A 26416-nucleotide genomic window follows, 5' to 3' on the forward strand; every position below is an offset into this window, starting at 1 on the left:
AACGGCTGGCAACAGACATTTTAAAAAGGTCAAGAATCAACTGTTGAGCTAGGCTACAACATTTAGTTCCTCAATTACTGTTTCATTTACTTTTCGTATTACTTTTTCCCCAATTTTCTGACACTTTATATACTAAATTCAATTAATTGAGAAAATAACCAGAAGATTAATTCATAATAACATTTTTTACACAACAGTTAGTTCCGACCAAGTAGTTTGATTGGACGAGAGGCATTCCATGAGTGCTGATACGGAATGTAGCGTCACTCCCTCTCGTGTGATATTACTTAATTAGATGCAGCCCTGTAACACTGAGCCTCAGCCAACAAGTGCTCAGAGAAAAACAGAAATTTCACATGTCTACATTTCCATTACTTCCAACAAACTCCAAAAATATATAAATAAGGTTTGTATTGTAATGTGTATTCTTTGGTTTATTCACATGAAATTTAAAAGCCTTGTCTTAGCTTAATTTGAGTGTTCAATTTGTGTAGAATGTCAGGGGAAAAAGGTTGAACCCTTTTCTCAGTAATTAATATATTTAATCTCATATTTTTTAATTAACTTATGTATTTCAAAATCTATTATTGTCATGGGTTACTGTGCACAAGTTAACCTAAATTAAAAGCTAATACAGTAATGGCAGGAAGGGTGATATTTCCACTGTAGGTTAATAAATACACATGTTCTGAAATTTAAAAAAATAGGTAAGCAAATTTCAAATGAGGTCATGATAAGTTATACGACTTGGTAAAAAATAATGGCAAAACTGTTCATCGAATTTGTACTGGATTTTTTATTCTTTCCTTAATCATTTGACATCTTCCAATAAATCCAACAGCACTGGCCTGAATTAGCATACATGTATACTGGACTATGAACTGTCAGCAAAGTCACACAAAATGAAATCTACATTTTAAGTGATTGCCATCCAGTGTTTACTGAAACTTAAACACATCACAGAACCAAACTGTACTCCCTCTATTACATCTTCTGGGTTATAAAAATAGTTTAATAGAATATATGCCTACTTGTGCTAAGAAATGACTCCTGGCGATCACACTGCTTTATTGCCATAAAACACACAAGGGGGGGCGGTAGGGGGGTAAAACTGGTATAACTGCAACTTAATACTGTGGCCTTGTTAAGTACCATTTTTTAAAAAGCAAAAGAATTCTACAAAGTGCAACACATAAAAAGATAGGGTCATATTTGACCATGTACAAGGTGCAAATTGTATTGAATTTGTGTCTCTGTTTAGGGAGGGGGGCTTACATGGCACATTTCACAAGAGAGATTTGAAAGAAGAGCAAGAGAAGAAGAATTATTTTTCACAGCAAAGCATAAAAACACAAAGGAAAATATAGGATGAGTATGGAAATGATTGAGTCTGGTACCTTTTCTTGATTAGGTTTCTACTCATTTGACTTTTACTCATCCTGCTGTGTATTTCACCATAATTAGCGAGCAGGAAAGAAAACTTCAAATGTACATGGAGACAAACTGGAAAGAAATGTTCTGTTAAATGATAAAAATTAAACAGTTAAAAAAAATAATTTGATATTTTAGGAAAAACTTTTTTTGCTGGGAGGCAGATGAGAAGATCGAATCTACAGCCAGCAGCCAGTTAGCTTAGCACAAAGACCAGAAACAGGTGGAAACAGCTAGCCTGGCTCTGTCCAACAGCAACAAACTGCACCTACCAGCACCTATTTCTAGTCTTTGAGTAGTTGGCAGGAACCGGCAGAAACTATGAGAGGTTACTGTTCCCGGCCAAGAAACCACAAACCTAATGCAGACTGAAGCCTAATACTGCGTTCATGTCATGTCATTTAAACATTAGTTACGAGCAGCTCAGCTGGAAAAAATGTTCATCTTAGCCGTCAACTTGTAATCGTGAATTTCTGACAGCTACGATATCTCCCACTTGGTATTAATCTTTTCATCTAACTCTTCAGCAAGACAGTGAATAAATGTATGTCCCAAAATGTCAAACTGCTCCTTTAACTTGCCCTGTGCCATGTATTGCCCTGTGGCAAAAAATAATATATCATCTGACCCCATAAGCTTTATCTCTCTTCTGAGAAGTAAAATGAGTTTTTGAAATGTTTTTGATCTTTTCTCATTTGTCTTTAGAAGTATTGCTGCATATGCATTTTAATGCCAGAGAGGGGAAAAAAAAAAGAGGAAATCATAACAAAAACATTTTAAGCTAACATTTTAAAGCTGAAACTATTCATCCCATTCATCACAAATACTCTAAGGCTGCTTCAACTCTGTTCAGGAATCAACATTCCTCCATTCCTGTATAAGTATGCTACAACGCATACTGCTCAGGCCAACCAATAGGCTTTATACTGTTTATACTTTTCATGCACATTCCTTTTAAACTACAGTCAGAAGTAGTAGCAGTGCCTCTGGTCTCTAAACACCTCCTGGCTTTATGTTAATATGTACATCTACTGTGTGAGAAGTCTATGTCTATATGCATTTATTGTACAACTGAAAAACATCTCACAAGTCCAAATGGAAAGATACAGCCAGGGAAATCTTACACTGCATGACCAACTCCAGAGTCCAAGCTATGAGACTTCAAATGGACTTTTTCATCCTTGATAGTATAGTGCATACCTGCAAAATACTGTAAGTCTCGTGCTACTGTTTTATGGCTACTTTGTTTATAGTAAAAGGCATTTATACTCGAAGTGCAATTAAAGCTGTCGATACGCTGAGGAGATATATAGTACCACTGCAGCTCCTAGGAAGACTAACAGAGTCCGCCGATTTATAAACTAGATAATGGCACTGCTCTGTTAATGGAATGAATGGACGAAACCTCAGTTTGTCTGATCATTCAAACACGCACGGAAAAAAGGGAATGAGGCAAAGTCCAACAATCCGACACAACTCGAGGCCTTGTGGAATCAGGGCTGCAAACAGAGCATCCAGTGTTTAAAACTGGTCGGGGCTTGAATGATCCAGCCACTTTTCTTTTTTTTTCTCCTTTTTTTTTTTTTTTACATTCTCCAACATTATTACAGCCATAGCATAGAGTGTGAAACCAAAAAGTTGAAAGAGAATTAAGAAAATATATAATAAATCAATAGTAAAACATGATAGAGGGCAGCCATTTTCATTCACTGGATGAGTACTGAAAGAGTTTTACAACTAGTGAAATCAAAGATCAATACACAAAAATAACAAGTACAAAGGCAAGGCAATCTCATTTATGGCCATTTTAGTCTCTCAAAATATTTACCTCACAACCATTATCTACAGTTTGCATTTGGCCATTTGTACACAGTGGTTCCATTACAAACGCTCCATTATTTTTTCATGAATCTGTAGAAATTAGCTTATTTACAAGTCTGTACAACCACCCTATAGAGCTCTCTCCATCTCCCAGAGGACCCAATCCACTTAAAGCAGGATACCTGAGTTTTCAATAGATGCTTCAACCCACTCGTCACTCTTCACCGCACGTTTCACAGGATATCTCGCACAGCCACACACACATGCACACAATTAATTAAGCAAGGAACTTTCTCCAAAAGGATGCTGAGCGTAAACCTTTGTGAAAAAGCCACAAACTCGCCAAAACCAAAAACTCAAGAGTCCTTGCAGAAAAGATAGCTAACACCACCCTTAAAATAAAACCATTGTGAGGGAGGTATTGAGAAGGGACATCTTACAGCAGGTGGCAGTCATGGAGGCAGCTGACTGGCTGGCCACTGACTGCCCTGAATAGGAGCCTCTGGTGGTGTATTAGCGTAGAAAAAGACATTAAGTAGGCCAGGATTTGCCTCAAGCAAATGAGTGATGGAGACCTTCCTGGGAGACTTCATCCTGGCTGTGGAGGTCAGAGGAAAAGATCTGACTGCTGCCACCAGGGTGGAAAATTAGAGCAGAAGTGGGTGTAGCTCCTCTCACTGAGTGGCAGCTGTATGTGGCACAGAAAACCTGACAAACAGAAAAAAGTTAATATTTACCTACTGAATAGACCACAGGTTAAAACAACACTAAACATATGTGGTCACACCAGTCACTGTGATACTTAAACTTCACTATTCGTATCCTTGCAATTACTGGGGGAAAACATATTAAGATTGTCTTGAGGGAGGCAGGATGTTTACCTTCTGTGCAGCGCCCTTTTATTTTAAGAACTTGACAGACACAGTTTGTCAGGGTCAGGTCTACATGATCAGACCTGACTAAAACATGATCAATCTGAGCTGTAGTCAGCTAACCTTAGCTGTCCTTTCAACTGAAAGCCAACATTAGCATACTAGCATGCTTACAGTTAACATTCTAACATTTAGCATGTTGACAACTTGGTTTTGAGGGATAGTGTGATGAACTGCTTGTTATGAAGTGTTTGGCACTACACAAAATGTCATGGGGTCATAAGTTATTAAAAGTTTATCCTTTATGGGCAAAGAATATCTGTATAACTTTTTAGCCACACTGGTGACATGGCTTTACCACCACGTCCAAACTGAAGTATCTCAAAACCTACCGCACGGATTGCCACAAAATGTTGTCCAGACAAGGAACACTACTGACTTTAGTGATTCTCTGACTTTTCCACTAGCACCACCACAAAATTCACATTTGTGGTTCTGAATAAAATGTCTCAACAGCTATTGGATACATTACCATGAAATCTGGTTCAGACATTCATGTCCCCTCAGGATAAATTGCTCACTTTGGTGATCCTCTGACTTTAACTGTGGACTAAAGTGGTGGACTGATGGACCAACAGACTGTCAGATGGACAGTGCCATCCTTTGATGGCCTTGAAGATCCCATTAAATGGGCACTTGAACATTCTGGAAAAATGCCTATAAAACCTCATGCTGCACCAGTGTACGTGACTACACCAATACATTCATTACAAATGTTTGTACAATCCTGCAATCTGCAGTCTAGTGGATTTAAATTGAAGAGCTTTTCTCTCCATAACTAAGTCCACTGGTTTATGATCCCTCTGTCTCGCCTTAACAACTTATTTAAATGGGAACGAACTTTTGGAAATAATGATACAATTTCATGATTCTTCTCCAAGAACTAAATTTTAACTGTTTAATGGGATGTAAAAATATGAACTTCAATTACCTCTGAAGTCTCTGCACTAGTTCAGCCACCAGGGAATCACAGATGCCTGGGTGTGTTTCTTCTGCCAGGAAAATGGCCTCCCGTAGCTCCTCTGCAACCTCTGGCTTGCCATTACTTGTCTCTCCCTTTTCTTTCAGCTGTAACCATGACAGCTTTTAGATAACATTGTAATGCAATAATTTGCCTAAATATTATATTTGTGGAGTACTATGAAAAAAAACAAGACATTTAATTCTGGCTGACCAGCAAGGTACTTTACATTGCATTAAAATACATTACATTACAGTACATTTACTTTGACAGTTTTGTTTTAAATTATTATTATTATTACAATTTGGGAAATTTAGTAATGCCATTACCTCAGAAAACAATGGAGAAAAGATTGATGATAAGCTTTGTGACAAAGGCCTCTTTGGACTCTCCTGCACCTGAAAAAAAACATGATTTTAAGGTGAAAAGGGAAATCTGAAAGACCTCCAACACAGAGAACCTGTTGGCCTTGCCAACAAGAGATGCTCAACTACTCTTTTTTTTTTTCCTTTTACAATGGTGTATGGTCTAACCTGTTTCCTTTCAAGCTCAGCAGGCTGTGCTGCCCCATTCTGAACCTTTTTCAGGTCCTTCTCCCTGATGGTGTTGAAAATCCAGGGATCATTACCGGCGTCATTGCCTCCAGACGCTTGGTCATCTGGCTCCCTACAGTGACACATGATTTTAGGAATTTCATCAATGTCTGCAGAGTTGCTAGATTTTCCTTCAGGGTGTGAATTTGCCCTGTCTTGAGTCTCACTGAACCGGATGATGATGGTGCAGACAACTTACTCATCAGAGTCATCAGAATTGGACTCATCCCGAGATTGCTCCGATTTCCACCTCTTATATCTGTCGATCAGCTCTGTCAGATAGGATGTCTTTTTGGCATGCCTTACAATGTACTTATGTTTTAACAGTTCTTTGGCAGTTGGCCTCTAAGGAAAACACACAACACAAAGGTAACAGTAAACATTAAAATCATAGTTTTCTTTCTTTATGTTAAGTGCACTTTATTACTCATAATGATATGAACAAGAGTCCTTTAAACTTACAAAACTGGGCTCCTTATTTAAACAGGCTTCAACAAATTCTTTAAGTGGTTTACTGTAGTTTCCTTCCAGTGTTGGGGGGTTGTTCTTTGGGATGAGGAATAAAACCTTCATAGGATGAAGCTCAGAATGTGGGGGCTCTCCTTTAGCCAGCTCTATTGCTGTTATTCCTAATGACCAGATGTCTGCCTATAAAACAAAAGAAATTAGAGGAAATAAGAAGTGGACATAAATGAAAGCAAAAGAAAGATGCTTTTAATCAAAAGGAACAGAATCTAATATACTTATCCACAAATACATGCTCTGACACAATGCTGTGTGAAATGACATTTAAACTGGCTGACTTATGCTGCTCGAGTGTATCTAAGGCAACTGACAAGACGGTGACATAGTGGTTATGTTGACAAGCCACACTGACTCATTTTGTGGTTCACAAATATGTACACAGTCATTTCTGATCTAGACAACCCATCTTAAAAGGTTTTGTGACAAAAACAAGCACACAGTAGTCAACAGAGCACTGAAAGAAAGACAAAAGGTACAGATCATTTAGGAGCAATTTCACACAAAACTTTTCTGTTTGGAACCAAAACCAAACCAAGGAATGAAAATTAAGTGATTTCAGTTTCACATATTCTTTCTGCATCAGCAACTCCCTCTCACTCTGTCTGTAAAATGATTTTATACATCAGAAACATTAAATTTCCATCTCTAATCAAGTCCCAAGGGACAGCAGAACAGGGTTGACACACCTCAATATGCTGGTCTCAATGGGACGCAACAGTCTGACTTTGTGTGGCTGTTATATTTTCCTCTGTGCACTGTCACTGGACTCTTTGTCCTTTTTCTCTTTGTATTAGTGTGGCTGGAGCCACGCTGGCCTACAGGTCAAATATCCCAACAGAGAAGCTCCCACCACTCCACTGTGTCCAGTCCAAGCCGCCCGATGTGGTAAACTGACAGTAACCTTTTCAAACCACGCTGACCACAAAGTGATCCAGCTGTCAGCCTCAAACACTTTAGTGTAATGCCTTTGTCAAACAGCACATCAACAATAAATTATTTTCTAGCACTAAACTTGACTGTAATACCAGGAGACGTAGGGACAATACTGACCTTTGAATCATAGGCAGATTGCTTTATGACTTCAGGTGCCATCCAGAAAGGTGTTCCAACAAATGTGTTCCTTTTTATCTGTGTGTCTGTCAACTGGCCGGCCACTCCAAAGTCTGCCAGCTTTACATCTCCTTGTTCTGACAGCAACACGTTGGCAGCTGAAAGTAAGAGAGTTTTTGAGAACATACAAGTGCTTAAATGAACATTCAGAATTTTAAAAAGATACAGACAATGACATGTCTCAGCCACTTCAGTAATATGGTTGTTCCCAGCTTATGGCAGTAAATGTGTTTCTAAAATTGAAGATCTGAATGAAAAACCTGATTATTTCCCCATGTAAATCATTAATCAGGTTTCAAAAAGCTTTTTAAGTGTTTTCATTTGCATCATAAAGATCCACGACAAGGACAGTGGCAAGACAACTCTGATTAGTAGACTTACACTCATCTTTCTACAGGAACTAATAAACACAAAAGAAAAAGACTGCTGTATAAAGCTCCTGTCTGCACTGTGCTCACCACAGCAACATACAGCTTCAGTGTTATGAGTGTCAACACATAAAATGGCCTCCTCTATAACCCAAGGTTATTTTTGATGCTTTAAAAGAGAAACAGATCACACATTGCAACATTTACACACATAAATTACACAAAGGAGTGAAATGTGGACAAATTAAAGTGATCTGACTTGTGTTTGCATCTGATTACAGACAGTCCACTGAAAAGACAGGTTTACTATGATCTAAATAATCACAGATTTACTTTCTTTTAGAAAACAAAACACTGATGTCAGTGCACAATAAAATTATTTACAAGCCTGTGCTTAAAACAAGGTGACGGCATGTACTAATCTTACCTTTGATATCTCTGTGGATTTTCTTTTCAGAGTGCAGATACTCAAGTCCTTTGAGGATCTCTCTCAGGATTGTGGCAATCTGTGTTTCATCCAGCGCACCTGGTTCCAACTAGAACAGGGGATAAATTTGAGGATAAAAGGTGACTTTGAAAGACTGCACAGATTTTACATTGCCTTTTCACATTATAAAACAATAATAATGGTCTACAAATTAAACAGTCAAAGTTATCTTGAAATTGGTTATTTACTATATTTTGATATAGACTTACCAAATCAAGGGCTGATCCTCCACCCAAATATTCCATAATAATCCATAACTTTGTACCCTGAAAGAAAATCAGCTAGTCAGTCTAGACAGTGTTCATAGATTCAGTAGGTATAACAACAGATTAATTAACAGTTTACACTCTCTTTGTCTACTTGTATATAAATAAGACAAAATAACTATAAATGAAACTTCACTGCTGACATGAGGAAAAGATTATGATAAATATTTTCATTTTTGGTTAAACCAATTTTATTAAATGCAATAGGCCAGGCTAATGTACTGCATGTTGAGTTGAGTTGTTGAAACAGATTACATAAGATAAAAAAGGAGTCAGTTTACTATTGATCTGTGACATAACTGACATAATTATCTATTCATCGACTGACACTCCCACGATTAATAATTAAATATTCTACTCATTACATTTATTTATTTTTTTATTATTTCACAGTATGACTTCTCTAGCAACTAAGACTACTACTCAACAATCAGACACATGTAATTATATTTAATAATCAAAGTAGATTTGTTAGAAAATTCAATCTAATGACAAATAAAATTGTCACTGCCAAATTTTTTTGAAGGAAAACAGAGGTAAAAACAATATTATATAATCAGTCTCTAACCAGAAAAATAACATTCCAGATAAATAAAAGTCAGATTATCAGTAGACAGTGTACTGTTGTAACATCCTCAAAATATGTGATCATACATTATGGAAAAGACGTTTAAAAAGTAACGACACACCTTTTCTAGACTGACTTTGGTTGTAGTGAATCCTGTACTTGTCTGAAACACCAAATATTTCTCAGCTGTCTAAGTCAATTGTGCTCAGAAGCCTTGGCTAACACCTGTTTCCTGCACAAGTGCAATATTTTAATATGAATAAACGAAATATTATCTGTGAAAGTAGTTCAGCCAGAGTGTCACTACAACTCTAGATCGATGAACTAGTGTGCTGCGACTTCCAAGTGCACAGTCTCCTTAAGATGTCAAACTTCTGTCTCTGTCTCCGCTGCAGCTGCTGCTCATACAACAGCAGTTGTTTCTTTAAGCTAAGTAACTTCTCTTCATTCCCACTTTTTGATTACTTTAAAATTTCTTTTGCAGAGAACGGTACAATACAAAACAGAGCACTGGTATCAAAACAAAATCTATACACATTTATTCTTAACATTTTGTTTCATAGTTAGCGTATGTTACAAAATGTAAAGAGTTTGTATGACGATGATTTATGCTAACAAACAAACGGTAATGTCTGTTTTTGGCTTTAGTAAAAATGTATGTTAATATTAATGGATTTTGTCACTCTGATGATTATTCTTTCTCTTACATCTATTTGGGGGATACTAATGCACTAAGCTTTGGAACTACACTACAATACTTTGGGTGATGTATAATTTCCTATGGATTCAATGAGGTGCGTTACGGGCTAAAACATAAGCCTATATTCGTAATATTTCATCAAACTGGCACCAATAAAAGTACGCCAGATCAGCTGTTAGCAGGTTCCGCTTGCAATGTACCCATTAATGTACAAACAATACATTCAATACAAAGTGTTGAATAGGTCCTGTCTGGAAAAAATCCTCTAGCACTCACTTACTGATGCATTTTCTGTTTCCAGCAGCAGTACCAGTGGTTTGTTTGGAATGAATGAAACTCCCATTAACATGATCAATGGTTACTGACCAGAAAAGAAAAAAACTAAGCTAAATCGACACAAAATCTATTTTAAAAAACTCTAGTACAAACTCGACAACTACCAATGTGTATTACATTTTTTTTTTAATACACACATGTAAATACATACATACACACAGCACAAATAAGCTTTAATTCTTTCTTTCAGTCAGCAGGATAACTGGAGCTAATGGACCACCACGTCTCTCCTTACTGCTGCTAAGTACCATCGTAAATGCTGCGAGAGGCACTCTAAGCACCATCACATGTAGGGTGAAAATCTACTATAGTTACAAAATTTGTTTTGCAGCTGAGTGGTGCTGTCAATACAGCTCTCACAGATGACCAAAATGCCTTATTTTTTGTCCTGGGCTGGCTTGGGTTATATACAGAGCAGGTTGTGGGGGTTTTTAAAGTTTACATTCACAGCAGATGAATATCGCAGGAGCTGCATCCTTATAATGGTCATGCTGCACGTTTCTATGCATAAAAGGGGCTAGAATTCCTACACCATATATGCATGTGAACACCCTGATATTAAAGCTAAATGTCGGCACATGGATCTCCTAGTCATTCTTTTATTTTAAATCTAATCTTCTGGAGTACAGAGCAAAAGGAACAAAACATTGGCAATGTCCAAATACTCACACGTCTACAATGTTAACCCATTTTGGTTGTTCTACAGCAATCTGTGCCATATTACACAGGCGATACTTGTTCCATTGCCCATATGCATTATTTATTGACCTACGTTGCACTCAATGCACACGCTTGCAGGAACACACTACTTACATATGTACTCAAGCATGGACTATTCACAAGGTTCAAGCTTACCTTAAGATAGGATCCAAAATATTTGGTGATAAATGGACTGTCACACTGGCTGAGAACTGTGATTTCTTGTTGAATGTCCTCTATTTCATCCTCTGCTTCCTCCAGATCAATAATTTTAATTGCCACAACTTTCTGAGTCCGATTGTCGATGCCTTTAAAAACTTCACCAAAAGAGCCTTTTCCTATTCTCTCCAGCTTGGTAAAAAGCTCCTCTGGGTCAGCTCTGAAATTCTGTGTGACAGAGAGATGGATGGAGAGAGAGAGAGAACAGAGTGCATTTAAAATAACGTAGAACCACAGGAAACTAACAGGCTAAATTCAGTTGCACACATACAAAACCACATTTAACTTAAAAGCACGAGAGATAAATAATAGGTATTCAAACAGTCATAACAGAGGCACACAGCTCTACATATGAGCCCCAAGTAGAACTGATTTAAGAACTGTAAATGAACAGAAAGAAGGAATTTTAAATCTTGACCACAAAGCAAAGTTCTGCCTCTGCTAACACTATCTGTCAACATACATACAACATAATATGAACAAAGAGAAGATCTGGGTAGAGCTTCTATCAGGTGAGAGAGAGTGTGACTGTGTGACGGGATGGGACAGAGAGGAGGATGAAACTCTGAGTTTTGTCCAACCAACAGTCTAAAACTTGATATTCAATTTACTATCTTATATGACAAAGAATTGAAGCCTATTCTCATATTTGAGAAGCTGGAAGAAGAAATTACATTTTTGCTTATAAATTTACTTAAAAGACTAATTGATTTAAAAAAAAATGTTCCCAGTTAGCTTTCTGCTGATCGACTACTCAATTAATTAAGTCCTTATCCTAGCTCCACTCCATCACTGCATGGTAAATGATAGTCTTTGGAACAACATTCCCTTAGTTTGTAATGTATGTTTTCTGTCATAAATGTATAGACTCATAGCCCAAGCTGAAATAAACTTTGGTGATATCATCAGGGTTATTTTCTCACACTTCAGAAAACTCCGCCACAGAAGACTTTATACAACTGTTTTCATGGGCTGAATGGTCCTAACCATGACTAATAAACTGCTGTTTATGTGAAAACCAATGGAAAAGAGAAAATAGCCTGCCTCACATTTTTATGGTTTCCCCTCAGTGTTTTGTAGTGTCTGCGGAGAAAGAAGTCTGTTTGGACAGGGTTGAGACAAATCTCTCTTCATTCCAGCATGGACAAAATGCAAATGTAAATCTGTGATATTACCATCAAAACTGCAACTGCTAGTTGAAATTTCTGTTTGAACCACCTCACGCTTCACTCTCTCACAATAAAGTATATTAATACAATTTAAACTGAGCATCTTGCATAACCACTGTTCAGTGTGGGATAAATCAGAACAACAAAAGTAAGGAATGATTGGTTTTAGTAAAGTCAATGCTGATCATTTTGATTATCTACACTCAAGCAATGTGTGAAATTCAAAACCAAAATGTACAACAGCAACAAACTCAGAACTTCATCTAATCCAAGATTTTCATTTATCCTTTGTTGACAAACAAACAAACCTTTGCAAATTTTGTACTTCAGCCTTGATCTCTACAAGCAGCCTAACGTTTTAATCCTTTCAGACTAAACTCTGTGGCTTTGAGTAACACTTAAATCATGAGACAGTGTAACATAGACGTAACTAAGGCTTAATGAGCTCTCCCATAAAGGCTAAACAGGGACTCAAGGACTACACCTTGACTGATTGACTGAACTAAATGGCTTATTTCCCCATGAAGCACCAGAGAGGGAGTAATGGTCTTCAAGTTGGCCACTTCAATTTCCCTTCATGCATTGCAATCATTTGCCTAAACTGCCTGAGCAGTGTTTGCACTGCCATATTTTCCATGATAAAAGTAGTACAAAAATAAGTCTATACTGAAAAGGTTGCATTGTTTATTAAAGTATGTATATTTTTAAATTAATCAGAAAAATTAAAATGCAATTAAGTCTGATGCTTAATTTACCAGGTAACCCTGCCCTAGAAGGATGATCTGTTGGCTCATGCAGTATATTGCTTTAGAGTCCCTCCAGAGAATAGTTTCCTGTAAAAGCGCTAATGCGTGGTGGTCAAACCAATATGGAAGGGGAGATGAGCAGCTGTGATGAGCAGCTGTACTCTGAAAAACTGGCTGCTGAATTTGATAGCAAAGGGACTTTACATCAAAGACAAAGAGGCAGAGCGGTGCAGAATAAAGCAGAGTAGAAACAACACAACCAAAATACTATCATAACACTGGTGTGGTCAGTCATCCAGGTGAAAATTATAATGTCGAGGCTGACCTCTGTAAAAACAATGGGAAAAACAACAAGGGCACTGTGACCACAGACTACACATGATGGGAATGTACTTGCCATATACACAGTCAGCAGGTTTACTCCGACAACTAAAGCTCCCTGAACCTCGCTCTAAAAGCATGTGTTTGATGCTCTCCCATCTGCACTACACAACTGTGTAGTCTAGTGTCATCCACGCACCACACCCTCAGGGTTGAAGGCTCACTGCCAGTTCTCCAACTGCTAACACCCCTCTGCATGGTAACCTGTGGGTCCAGATCTACCGTTTCCCCTCTCAACCTGTATTAGTCTGTGCATGGGTTAATAAAGAATTCATAATTCAAGAAAAATAGCCATATTGTGTGCTATCAATGGAATATTCATGCATTTCTTGGTTATGTCACCCGAGGAGGTTGTCTTTTATGGACTGTAATGTGGCCTACTTTATACAAACTCTTCAACCAGGGCACGTGCTGACTGCAAGCTAGTGGCTGGTTAAAAAATAGTTAAACTTTAACATAAGACTATCCAGAAAAGAAAACAATCAAAAACAAACAAATAAACAAATAAAATAAAAAACAAACATTCTTCAAGCTATTATACCTTTAGCAGGCCATAAAAATGCAAGTATACTGAATTGCTAAACATTTTTGAACTAATGTCTGGGTCAAAACTAAAGCTGAAACCACAAGCCAATTAATCAATTAGTCAATCGAAAGATATTAAATAAGCAACTATTTTCTTCTGACAGTTAACTGAATATTTTAAGATTCTTCAGTGTTGATGGGAGAGAAAAACCAATACGATAACATTAGCGCTGAACTGAACCAATTGACTCATTGATTAGTGGATTGACAGATTATTAAATTACAACTATGTCAAAATCAATTAATGATACGATTAATTTAATGAGCATAAATTCCAAACATGCTCTGGTCCAAGCTTCTGAAATCTGAAGACTCGCTGCATTTCTTAATTTCATAAAACTGTAAATTGAAATTTTTTCCGGATTGTCTTGAGAAAATTAATAATTTAAAAGACATGAACTTTTTATGATGGGGATTCACTATTTTTTGACTTTTATAGACCTATAAAACTGCCACATTAATCAATATTGATTGTTTGACCCCATATGCTGCTGTAGTGTTTATCCTGAGATAATACATCAGTGGTTGCAGTTGCAGCTGTTAATTGACAACACCTTGGGCTTCACTATAACTCTTAATGTACCAAATAAATAACTGAGTAATCGACAAAATAATTGCCAAATTTATCAACATTAAAAAGATAAGCTTAGCTGCAACCCTAATCAAACTGAATAGGTGTACTATATTACAAATGATAACCAGGGCTCATGACATGATATATCAACAACTGAAGGAAGTAAAACACACAGTATACTGCATGTGGAGCATCAGTTCAGGTCTCAGAAATGATTAAAGCTGAAGCAATCAGTGAATTCACGTAGGTAAATTAATCAACTGGTTGATCAGAGAGAAAAAAGAAAATTGTAATTTTTCAAGCGTAAATGTGTGATGTTTCCATCCTCTCTTGTTGCTTTTCCTTGTTTTAAATTACAATAAACTGAATATCTTTTGCATTGTTGGTCACACAACACAGTAACGTGGATACATCAACTTTGATATAAAAAACTGTAATGGGTACTTTTACCCTATAATGGAGGCATGGATGTTTATAAATTAGGAGTGAGCTCGGTCATCAGAATACAGAGCATATTTATGATTTCATAGCCTTTTATTTAGTAACTTTACATTTCATAATAGAAAGACGAACAAGACGCCAGCCTTCCCTATTGATAAATCAGATGGTATACAGTCATTCTGGACTTTGGTAAGTAAGTGCATTATTACTATAAAGCAAAGGTTGATAGTGGTAAACATGATGTTGATACATTGTTCCTGTAACGGTAGATAAAGTTATTTAGGGGCAGATACTTCAACTTCCATGCTAAAGATTAGAGGAAACGTGAAGTAAACTGTCGGTCACTTTTACCCAAATGAACTTGCCTCTGAAAGTTAGCTTTTAATGTGATAAAATAAAATATTTACCTGAATCCCCGGCAGTCCACTCTGAATAGGAGAGTGAGCCATGGCGTCAAATCGGCAAAGATGACGCCTTTCCTCGTCTTTTCTGCTTGCCTTATCAGAGGTCCTACGTTAGTTTCCTCACAGACCGTTTGCTTGGATGACCTGATCCGTATTGCAAGCTGGTTAATGTACCAAACGGAGATGTCGCTTGGTTTTAAAAGAAACTAGCTCGACTTGTCGGCTTGTACTTCGAGCTGCCTGCCCTCTCCACACTCGCCTTCCGCAGTTAGCTAAGGTTAGCTGGGCTAGCTACTTTAGCAGCTAGTTAGCAAACAGTTAGCTGAATAATTATATCTCCGGATGCGGTCTCTCAGCAAGTGGTTGGCAGTTTCCCGATGGTAAGGTAGACGTTTAGTCTGAAATAGTCGCACAAGGTAAATAGATGCACACTGTTATATAGTTGTATCGCTTGTTGTTCTATTCTCTCATCACTTTTCTCTGTCGCCCGGCGCCATCTTGGTTAATGTCATTTTCATTTTCCGGGGGCCCAATCGGAGGAGACCGTACACATACCGTCATTCGTAAACCAACACACGTCATTGAAGGGGGGGGGGGGGCGTTCACACAGGTGTTTCACATGTGGTCTGATGTAGAGGTGTCAAGGGTCCGTGCATTAACTACATTTCTTCTGCAGTTGTTCACGTTGTATAATGAAAAATGCTAGCTTGGGGGTTAATGTCTAACTTCATTGTCCTACTTGTACTGGTGCAAATGTATATTGACGTTTGTGAGCTCATTCTTCATTAGCCGATGCTGCTTAAACGCTGTTAACGCTTTGCGTATGTTATTGTCCCATTGAATGAAGACGTGCAATTCAATTCAGCATACCAAAGCGTCAGCTTGTTCCATTATCCAACTTGTACAAAGAAAATTGATCAAGGAAGTCGAGAGCCGGAAACAGAGGCAGCTCGTCTTCAAAGTAAAGGTTGTGCGTTTTGAACAAATGTGCTGGTTGCAGCGGTCAATTCAAGGAAGAGCTGAGCTATATAAATAAAATAAAATGTCTAAATAATGGAATTAGTATAGAGTTTTACGATTCATGTATGTAGCTATTCATCAACTTATTAATTTGATCAAGGTTACTTAATCTTTGGGTGAACATTAAAGGCTATATATATATATATATATATATATATATATATATGCTTTACTATACTTTGAAGTTTTTTGACATTTTTATGCCTTTTTATAATATGACATTTTTTCACTTTTTATGCCTTATTATAATATATCGTTTTTTCACTTTTTATGCCTTACTATGACGTTTTTAGTACATTGTATGCCTTACTATACTATGACCTTCCTTTGACATTTTATGGTTTACCATCCTATGACACTTTTAGGACATTTTATGTTGTACTATATTATGACGTTTTTATGCCTTACTACACTATGAAGCTTTTTCACGTTTTTATGCCTTAAGATACTATAATGTTTTTATGATATTTTATGCCTTAGTATATTATGACGTTTATATACATTAGTATATTATGACGTTTTTTTGCCTTAGTAGTAAGACATTTTATGCCTTATATTCTATGATGTTTTTTCACGTTTTCATGCCTTACTATACTATGACATTTTATGATGTTTTTATGCCTTATTATACCATGAAGTTTTTTTATGACATTTTATTCCTTAATATACTATGCTTTTTTTTATTTTCATGCCATATTGTAATATGACGATTTTGTGACATCTCATGATTTACTATACTATGACGGTTTTAGCACATTTTATACCTTACCATATTATGACGTTTTCTTAAGTCCTTAAGTACTGAAACTACAAAAGATTTTGGACCATAAAAGGAAACGATGTGTATATATATATATATATATATATATATATACTGTATATTTTTGATTTTACCATTGCTTCTCTGTCTTACATCCTGACCACTGTGAAGACATGCCCAGGCAATGCATTTGTCAGGCAGTCCACACCACACACTTGACCTTAGTATAGTGCATGTGTAGCCAAGGGCATTGCTCTGTGGTCACACAGCTACAATGTCATCATGGATAAATCTGCCTAATCTCCGCCTGAGGAACAATCACCATGGCCATACTTAAGCAGTTATTGTAACAAAACCAAAGCTGACATTCCTTGCACTTTCACTGGGGTATTTTATTTTTTTGGTTTATGTATGACCTGTGAACGAGTAGGCACTGTTTGCAATAAACTCAATTTTGCTCACATATTCATTTTTTGTAATATATATATTTTTTGTAATTTAGTATCACATGTACATTGTTAAATTGATAATACATTTTTTTACAATAATTTTTATTGCGTAAACTCCATCCACAGATTGGAACATGCAGTTGAAAGAGCTACAAAAATCTGTTTTTAGCCAGTAGCCAGTTGCCAGTTTAGGAGCTCACATCTTCTGGAACAGCCTGGATGGAAGGTATGCATTGCTGACCCCCACAGGGAAACCACAGTTTTTTTATCCAGTACTAGCCAAACACATTTATTGCAAAAAACAACACTATTCAGTTTTATATGGCCCAGACATTTGTAAGCTGAAGAGATGATATCAGGCTTAGAGATTGCTAAGAATGACAATTACATCCTCAATGGTTTTTAGTCCAAGACTTCAAAATAAGCATTTGAAATGATAAAACACAAAAAAATGTATTGTTATTGTTTACCTGAACATAACTTACACATAAATATAAAAGAGCAATTTATCTGCTGTTGTTATAATACTTTAGCCTACATTAAATGAATTTGTTATACTGAATATAATGTTAGAGAGCTTAGGGTTCTTTGTTCACAATAGTTATTTTACCATTAAAATATAAAATATTTAAAACGCACACACACATATACATACATACGCGTACACACACACACGCACACATACATACGCACATGCGCACACATACATACACACACACAGACACACACACACACACACACACACACACAATACTGGCAGAATTACTGTACATTCTTCCTCACATGTTGACGTCAAACTTTGTATAGAAACCCAATTTGGATATCTAAATTGCTTTTTTATACTGTTCACATTTTGGTCTGTTTGTCTTTATCATCTTCATCATGACATTTAATTGAGTCTCTCTTGTTCATCTCAACCTCTGTCTTCTGTAGCTTGTGTTTATTGTCCTCATCATCTTCATTTACATTCTTCTTGAACTGGGCCTCAATTTCCGCAGGGTCAATGTAGGTGTAGAAATAGGCCATAATGGAGAAGATGAAACACACTGCAACCAGGAGAGAGGCAAAGAGGACATATTCTGCCCACTTTGAAAGAGGAGGTGAGAGATAGAGGGACAAATATGGTATTAATGCATCATCATATTTTACTGTCATTACATGACACTGAAATACAAGTATGTCTGACATGTCCACTTGAAATATTTAATCACTTTTAGTCACAGAGGATTAGTTGGGGTTTAATTAGTGGGAGTACTTTTTTTTTTTACCTGTTTGGGAAGCTTTGCAAGCTCAGCCACAATCAGTACAATGAAGTTGCCAATAGCAACAGTAAACAACCAGCCTGCTTGCAGCACTGCTTTCATGTTACTGGGAGCCTTGAAGAAACAAAAGAGCATAAAATGAACAAAAAGCCATAAACAAAGAACATTATACAGAACTATTATATTGTTTTTGGACAAAGGAAATTAAATATTCTAATCAATGTGTCCTATACTTTCTTGGATGAAGGTACAGTAATGTAATACATGAGTGGAGGATGTTCTAACAAATTTACCTGTGAGTAGGAGAACTCCAAACCAGTAACAGAAAACATCACTTCACCAGCAGTTATAAAGAAGTACTGTGGGATCTGGAGGGCCATGTGAACTGAGTTGGGCTTGATGTCTTCTGCAGCAGTAATAGACTCCTGACACTAAAATAAAAAAACAGAAATAATCATAATAGAAATCATAATAGCTACCAGAGCACAAAAACATGCATAAAGTTGCCTGTATGCTTCTTCAGACCAGCTTGTCAGATGGAATAAGATATAAAAGTCTCTGGTTGTACAGACAATACTTGATCATAGGATCAATTAATAACACAATAGGAAAAATACAGAACATCACCATCCTTATACTTAAAGCATTAGTCTTTTTTCACTTGGATCAAATGTGAGTTGTCAGAAATATCCCAGATGAAAGAAAAAAACATTACAGACTATTAATACATATAGTTAGATCTAATTTAACTTTTCTCAGTATAATCACAAATAAATTAATAGAATATACAATCTATTCCCACATATAAAATGATCTGGCATGATTTTCTCCTTAAAGGTTCAACACATTACGTTGCAATGACATTTTACACAGTAACAGAACAGCTGACTGAAATTCATGATATTTGAAATAAATGTGACACTTACATTTGGCCCAAAGACCAAAGTGCTGGGAATAAAGAAAGTATATGAACTTCCAAATCCAAAGTCCGTGCTGTATTCACATGACTGTGACCCACTCCATAGTGTGAACGTGACCCTGATCATTTGAAAATAAAATCTGTTTAATAAACTGTATTACATATTATTGTATTATTATTTGCAAAAAAACTATAATTATTTTGGACTAAAAAAAGGGAATCAGATAAGATGAAAAATCCTTACTTTCCATTTTTTATCAGGGAGTAGTTGGAATAAGAAAACGGCTCAATTAGTCCAAAGTTGGCTGCAGGTATTGATACGTTCACTGTTGTATTCATTCCATTTACGAATCTAAAATTGTTACATGTTGAACAAAAACATTACAGACAGAACATTTGATCATCTCAATAGTCAATAATTCATTTTCTGTTGGTCAACTGATCAATCAATTGTATATTTGTAACAGTTTTAATTCAACTTACCGGATTGCATTGTTGCCTTCTTGTGGTTTGGAAGTTATATCATCAGTCTGAAGAAATAAGACAATGGATTTTGGTTAATTTAACCAGTAAAAGATATTGTATGTCTATATTTTCATTATTTTGTGCATCTCACTCACCATCAGCCATTCCTCAGTGATGTTCGAGGGAATGAGAAGTGTTTGTCGCTGTCCCTTGGCCAAAGAAATAGTATTCCTCACTTCTGGGTGTCCAATTGAAATGTCGATTTGTCCTGCTTCAAATGTGAAGTATTCATTACTGGCCTGCAAAACAAAGAAATAGTTGAAACTGTGTAAACATTGGGGTCAGGATATGTGTACATTGACAGTGGTGTTTTGGTTTGCATGCAAATGGTTTTTTACAAAATTTTAAACTTTGGTGTTGTGTTTATTGATGAGAGAACATACCTGAGCTGCAGCAAGATTCAGTGGATCATTGCCAGGCATCTTAACTGTGACTGTCTCACTGCCCATGTTAAGTAGTTTCAGCTGACTCTGGGATGTTGATGGGAAGGTGGGCAATGTTTTCTGAAAATTGGATTTAAAAAAAAAAGTAAAAATGAGAACTTGAAATAAATAAATCTCTAAGCTGATTTGTATTTTACAGTATACAAGAAGATGAACACAATAATTGTTTTCTACTTACATCAATTTCAATCTGAACCAGAGCAGCACAGACAAAAGCTAAAGCTGCCAGAAGCATCCCCACTGTCATTCTTTTCAGAGGCCTGTTGAATTAACATAAAGTTCTATTACTTATTTTTATATCAGTTGAGAGAATTACAGCAGTAAATGTCTTAATGTTAATACAGGAATAAGAATTTCCATCACTGTAATACCAGCATTTTCAACACTGACATGATTACTGTGGGCCTGATTCAGTCTGGCCTTGTATTCAGATGTTGAGAAATATATCAGTCAGTCTGATGACACTGCTTTTTCACTCATACTGTCCTTGATTGTTGAGTAATAATTTGACATTTTGGAAAATCCACTTATTTACTTTCTTCTGCAAATTATATGAAAAGAGCAATACCTCTCTCCAGGCTGTACGCTAAATATGAAGTTACAGCCAGCAGCTGATTAGCTCAACTTAACACAAAGACTGAAAAACAGGGAAACAGTTGGTTTTGCTCTGTCCAAAGGTAACCACACTTACTAACTAAATGTTAAGTAAATGTTATTGAATAATCCTATGGAGTTATTTAATCATCCTATAAAGGACTGACAGATATAGTTTTAGGAATACTTACGTGAAGTTCAGGCCACATTTGTTGATCAGAGGGTAGATTACGCTGTCCATGATAGGCACCAGAGTCAGGATCAGGATGGGGTTGACAGTCTTTTCAGAAACATAAAGTGCACGGTGAGAATTTTCTCAAATACAATGCATCATATCAGTTCAAGCTAACATGATAAATATTCTTATAACTTACCTGCATCTGATCAGGCTGTATAACAAGGCTCCCCTGCAGACACAAAGAAGTCATTAGAACATGACCACATTGCTGGAATTAGGTAAATATATTTTTATATTGGTTTCATCACCAAACTTACAAAGTGTCCATTCATGGTGGTAGCTTGCAGAGTCCATCTAGAGCCCTTTAAGACAAATGCAAAATTTAGCACAGTTTCCACACCTAACAATGATGCTGCCAATTATAATGTAACATAACTTTAAGGTACCTTTTGGTCAAATAGTGTCCAAAACATCGGCAGTGGGATGTATAAAAATAGGACCTTCAGCACCATTTTGATTTGAGCAATGAGGAGTTTCTACATCACAGAAAAACAAGCCATTACTTTACTGAAGAAACAGCATGTTAGACACTTTAAAGAATTAAATAAAGTGAAACATACATCATATTTTTCCTCAGCCCAGTCCATCCAGTGCTGCCTCTTTGGGTATTGATTGCTTCTGTGCCTGTAGCGGTTTTTAATGGCAAACTGATTGAGAGAAGAGCAAAGTGAGAGAGAGACATGTTTTTAGAGACACCTATAACCGCCGTTGGCACACGTTAATGCAAAATGTGTTGAAGCAAATGGTGTAAACCACACTCACCCCAATGCATTTACACACATCCAGCATGATGTTTCCCTGTGGTTCAGCTTTGTAGTACATACCACTCCCAACGATAAACACCACTGTTAGGGACATCACAGGCAAAACATCAGTATCAATATACAGTATATATTATGTACCAAACCTTTAAATTTCTGCTTTATTCATAGAATTGCAGTCTCCAAATATGTTTAAACATACCGAGGGCAACCAGCATTAGTGCTGCAGGGACACCGAAGGCCAGAGAATAACACTTCTGCTGACTGTGGATGCCACAATCTTGAGCTGCAGATGGAGACAAACAATTGTCATTCAACTACATTTTAAAATGATCTCATATTTAAGGACTTTTGTTAATGATTACCATGCACAACATGCACACATATGAATGATTATGGCACTGTTTGTCATAAACTTTAGGTCCTACTCATTTCTACCTCTGAGGATTGGAGTGATGATGGTTGATAGGAGACTCCCGCCATTGATGCACAGGTAGAATACAGAGAAGAAAGTTCTCCTTTGCCTGTCCTGCACAGAGAAGTATATTTTAGTTACTTGCTGTCATGTGTTGTGCAATTCTGGATAGAATGAAACCAATCCTAAAGTGATTAATGTCTATGTAAATAATATTAAGTACAGCAACCATATTTTTTTCCATCTCGTAAGCAACATGGCTCTAGGGATAGCAAAGTCGGTCTGTCATTTAGTCCATCAATTTGAAATATCTCTCCAACTATTGGATTTATTGTCATTGAATTTGTTATAAGTATCCATGGTTCCCAGAGGATAAATTAACAAATGTTTGCACACTAACAAGTTAAACTAAGATAGCAAACATGCTAAATATTATACCTGCTAAACACCAGAATCTTAGCACTGCCATTGTGATCATGTTAGCATGCTGATGTTTTTGAGCATTAAGCTCAAAGCCCAGCTGTGCCTGAGTGCAGTCTCAAAGAGCCGCTACCATGGCTTTAGACCTTTTATAATATTAGTGTTTAGTGCCTATATTTTGATAGTGGATGTTGCAATTACACGTTCAACGTCATGGTCAATGTTAAACATTACAGGAGAAGACTGCTAAGATAGGAGGAGAAGAGAGGCAATCTTCTAACCTGGTGGTCACTAAACTGGTCTCCACCAAAGGCAGCCACACAAGGTTTGATGCCACCTGTGCCGAGGGCGATGAGGAAGAGACCCACCATGGACAACACACTGAATGTGAAGAAGAACATGTGCATGAGCAAAGAGTTCAAAATATGTGATGAAAACTGCCTGCTGAAATGCTGTGTCCTGGATTTTGACTCAATTATTTCTGGAGTAGAGTAGAAACTCACACATGAAAGGTCATGTTGTCTGGTGTGCCATCTCTGTCCGTGTCAGTGATGTCATGGATTGCACTGACAGCCATTGCAACCTGGCCAATTGCATAGACAATGGACAAGTAGATGATAGTCCTGAGGGAGAGAGAGGAAAAGAGATGAGCAATGGTGGAAGAAGCACTTAAATCCATTACTTAAATAAAGGTATCAGTACAACACAACCTCAACCCTTTTTAATTAAAGGTTTACTGTATGCACATTTTTCTGCTGTAGTTGTTTGTATAATAGTGAAACAATACTCTTTCAACCTAGAGCTGCCAATGATATTTTGAGTGATTATGATTTCTACATTTTCGTAGTCATCTTTGTTGTATTTTGGGTTCCTGGCAGCTTTATACATAATTAAATGAACAAAATTATTATTTTTGCTTTGTCCTAAAAAAGGATACCATGCATGTGTTGAAAAAGCAACTTTAAAGGTGCTAAACAGAACCTTAGAATTACAATGGGATGAAAGACAGAAATGAATGCATAGGAAGTCACAAATTAACTAAAATTAAGCTGGACTGGAAAGAGGGAATGTAATCTTAATATGATATGTACATTTATGATTAACTTTATCTATCTAATAAATATAGTGGAGTAAAGAGTGTAGCATTTCTTCCTGAAATGTAGTGGAGTAAAAGTAGAAAGAATAAAATTGCAGTCCCAGTATCGCACAATTGTGTAGTATACTTCCACAAATGTGATAAAGTTATCCTCTAAAACAACTTGCATACCTATGTAAATAATTCAAACCTCTATGCATATATCAAAGGAACCTGAGACAGTTGCTTACTTAAACTTTCCCAGCCAGGAGTCAGCCACAATGGCTCCGAGGATAGGGGTGAGGTAGCACAGAGCCACAAAGGTGTGGTAGATGGAAGTGGCCAAGTCATCGTCCCAGCGCAAGAAGTACTTGAAGTACAGCACAAGCACAGCTGTGGACAGGCAGGGAAAAGGATGGTTTAAGGACGGTTAGGAGAGTTTCCTCGTCATGGTTACAAAAGTAATCAGGTGGTTTGCAATCTGGTACTGAATATTCTCACCTCGCATTCCATAGTATGAGAACCTCTCACAGAACTCGTTCACAACGATGAAGAAGATGCTGAGTGGGTAGCCGCATACCTCTTTGCTCTGATGGATAAAACAAACAGCAGCATGGTGTTTAGCAGCGCTTGATGAAGTATTTAGATCATTTACTGAAGTAAAAGTGTAAATACCACACTATAAAAAAAATCTTGCATTCAAAATCTGACTTAAGTAAAAGCATCAAAATATACTTAAAATACCAGAATTAAAATGATTCATCCTGCAGAATGGCCCATTTCAGAATAATGTATATATATTAATCAATGATAATTAGTGAGGCATTAATATGTGCATCACTTAAATGCTGCCACTGGTGAAGGTGGAACAAATTTTGATAACTTTATATATTCTACTAATATTACATCATAATTATTTGTTGATTGTATTTTTCCTTATTAATCCGAATCTAAAAAGTAAGTAGTGACTCAAGTTATCAAATAATTACAGTGCAGTAAAAAGTACAATACTCTCCTCTGAAATGCAGTTGCGTATAAGTATAAAAATCGAAATACTCAAGTATTGTACAGTTAACTCAAACTTGTATTTAAGTACAGTACTTGAGTAAATTTACTTGGTTACTTTCAACAACTGACTATATTTATCAAAGGAAAAAGTTCCAATAGCGCTTAATGGTCCCTGCCATGTTATATCATATTATTGGATCATTCTTGTTGATTGACTAAAATGTAAGCAGTACTTAACTTTATTGTCCATGGTCAAGGTGAAGCCCATTTTTTTAAATGTTGTTTTTTTTTTTCATATTTTTGTGTAAGTTAATTCATAGTCTGAAAAGTAACCAGTAACTATAATTGTAAGATAAATGTCATAAAAAGTAAAGCATGGAATATATGGAATTACTCACATAAAATATAAGTAGCCTACCTCCAAACTGTACTTAAGTGGTGCTTGGTATTCAGTAACTTATAGCAGCATTAAAGCGAATGGAATATTGAGAGAGCGGTTGCTTTGTTCCTATGGATTATCATTTAGTCTCACTGAACAATTGAAAACATAAACTACAAGAACATCCAGTAAATTAAATAAATGAAGTACTTTACCGTTCCTCTCTTCTCCTTCCCTTTCTTGGGATCCTCCTTATCTGTGCACAAGATGAAGCTAGTTTAAACAACCATCCCTTTTCCATGAAAATAGACAAATACTAATAATAATATAATAATAATAATAATATTAATAATATTTTTCTCTTGTTCTTTCCTCCTCCACCCCAACTTTCCAGTTTGGAGTAAAGAGACAGCACAGGGGCAAGTAAGAGGGTGCAACTGGTGTCTACATATATATTTACTTTTTGTGGATTTGAATGAAAACGCACTAAAACTCACCTGTCATGATGTCTTAGTGACGTTGCTGCCTGCTTTCCACTGTAGTTGGATATTCCTTTGAGATTCCTCCAGGGAGCAGTTGATAATTTATCCTTCCCTGTTCACCAGTGACAGTGGGAGTGTATCATGTAATATTGCTTCTTATTAGCCCTTGATCTGTCTTTCACACTGCTGACGGTGTTGCTTTTATGGTGGGTGGGAACATGAGATATAGGAGATAGGAAGTCCAATATGCTCAGCCCCTGAAAACTCATAAAAGGTATTAATTCCCTAGAACTTTACAACTGAAGCAAATGTAAGAGTGAACACAAGAACAAACATTAATAAAAGAGTAA

The 26416-nt window shown here is 36.6% G+C and overlaps 2 protein-coding genes across 2 annotated transcripts; both read right to left on the reverse strand.

Annotated features, from left to right (window-relative positions):
* Positions 1 to 776: 776 nt before the first annotated feature.
* On the reverse strand, positions 777 to 15830 carry stk24a (serine/threonine kinase 24a (STE20 homolog, yeast)). Its single transcript, XM_023398654.2, has 11 exons — positions 15320 to 15830; positions 10954 to 11184; positions 8438 to 8494; positions 8169 to 8277; positions 7314 to 7471; positions 6201 to 6386; positions 5938 to 6083; positions 5679 to 5811; positions 5475 to 5543; positions 5116 to 5252; positions 777 to 3960 (listed from the first exon to the last, which is right to left on the reverse strand). The coding sequence occupies exons 1-11, from the start codon at positions 15359 to 15361 to the stop codon at positions 3927 to 3929; spliced, it is 1302 nt and encodes a 433-aa protein (XP_023254422.1). The 5' UTR covers positions 15362 to 15830; the 3' UTR covers positions 777 to 3926.
* A 1637-nt stretch (positions 15831 to 17467) lies between these two features.
* slc15a1a (solute carrier family 15 member 1a) lies at positions 17468 to 26203 on the reverse strand. The gene is made up of 23 exons (XM_023398638.2): positions 26082 to 26203; positions 25800 to 25840; positions 24699 to 24786; positions 24449 to 24590; positions 23626 to 23745; positions 23404 to 23503; positions 22726 to 22816; positions 22490 to 22573; positions 22289 to 22371; positions 22087 to 22173; positions 21913 to 22002; positions 21784 to 21828; positions 21663 to 21695; positions 21480 to 21568; positions 20873 to 20954; positions 20635 to 20754; positions 20347 to 20490; positions 20210 to 20256; positions 19971 to 20078; positions 19734 to 19845; positions 19101 to 19238; positions 18814 to 18921; positions 17468 to 18631 (listed from the first exon to the last, which is right to left on the reverse strand). The coding sequence occupies exons 1-23, from the start codon at positions 26086 to 26088 to the stop codon at positions 18392 to 18394; spliced, it is 2199 nt and encodes a 732-aa protein (XP_023254406.1). The 5' UTR covers positions 26089 to 26203; the 3' UTR covers positions 17468 to 18391.
* Between the last annotated feature and the right edge of the window lie 213 nt (positions 26204 to 26416).

Source organism: Seriola lalandi, unplaced genomic scaffold, assembly GCF_002814215.2.
Source record: "Seriola lalandi dorsalis isolate HSWRI2012SDOR001 ecotype SW California unplaced genomic scaffold, Sedor1 jcf7180002049685, whole genome shotgun sequence".
Lineage (NCBI taxonomy): Eukaryota > Metazoa > Chordata > Actinopteri > Carangiformes > Carangidae > Seriola > Seriola lalandi.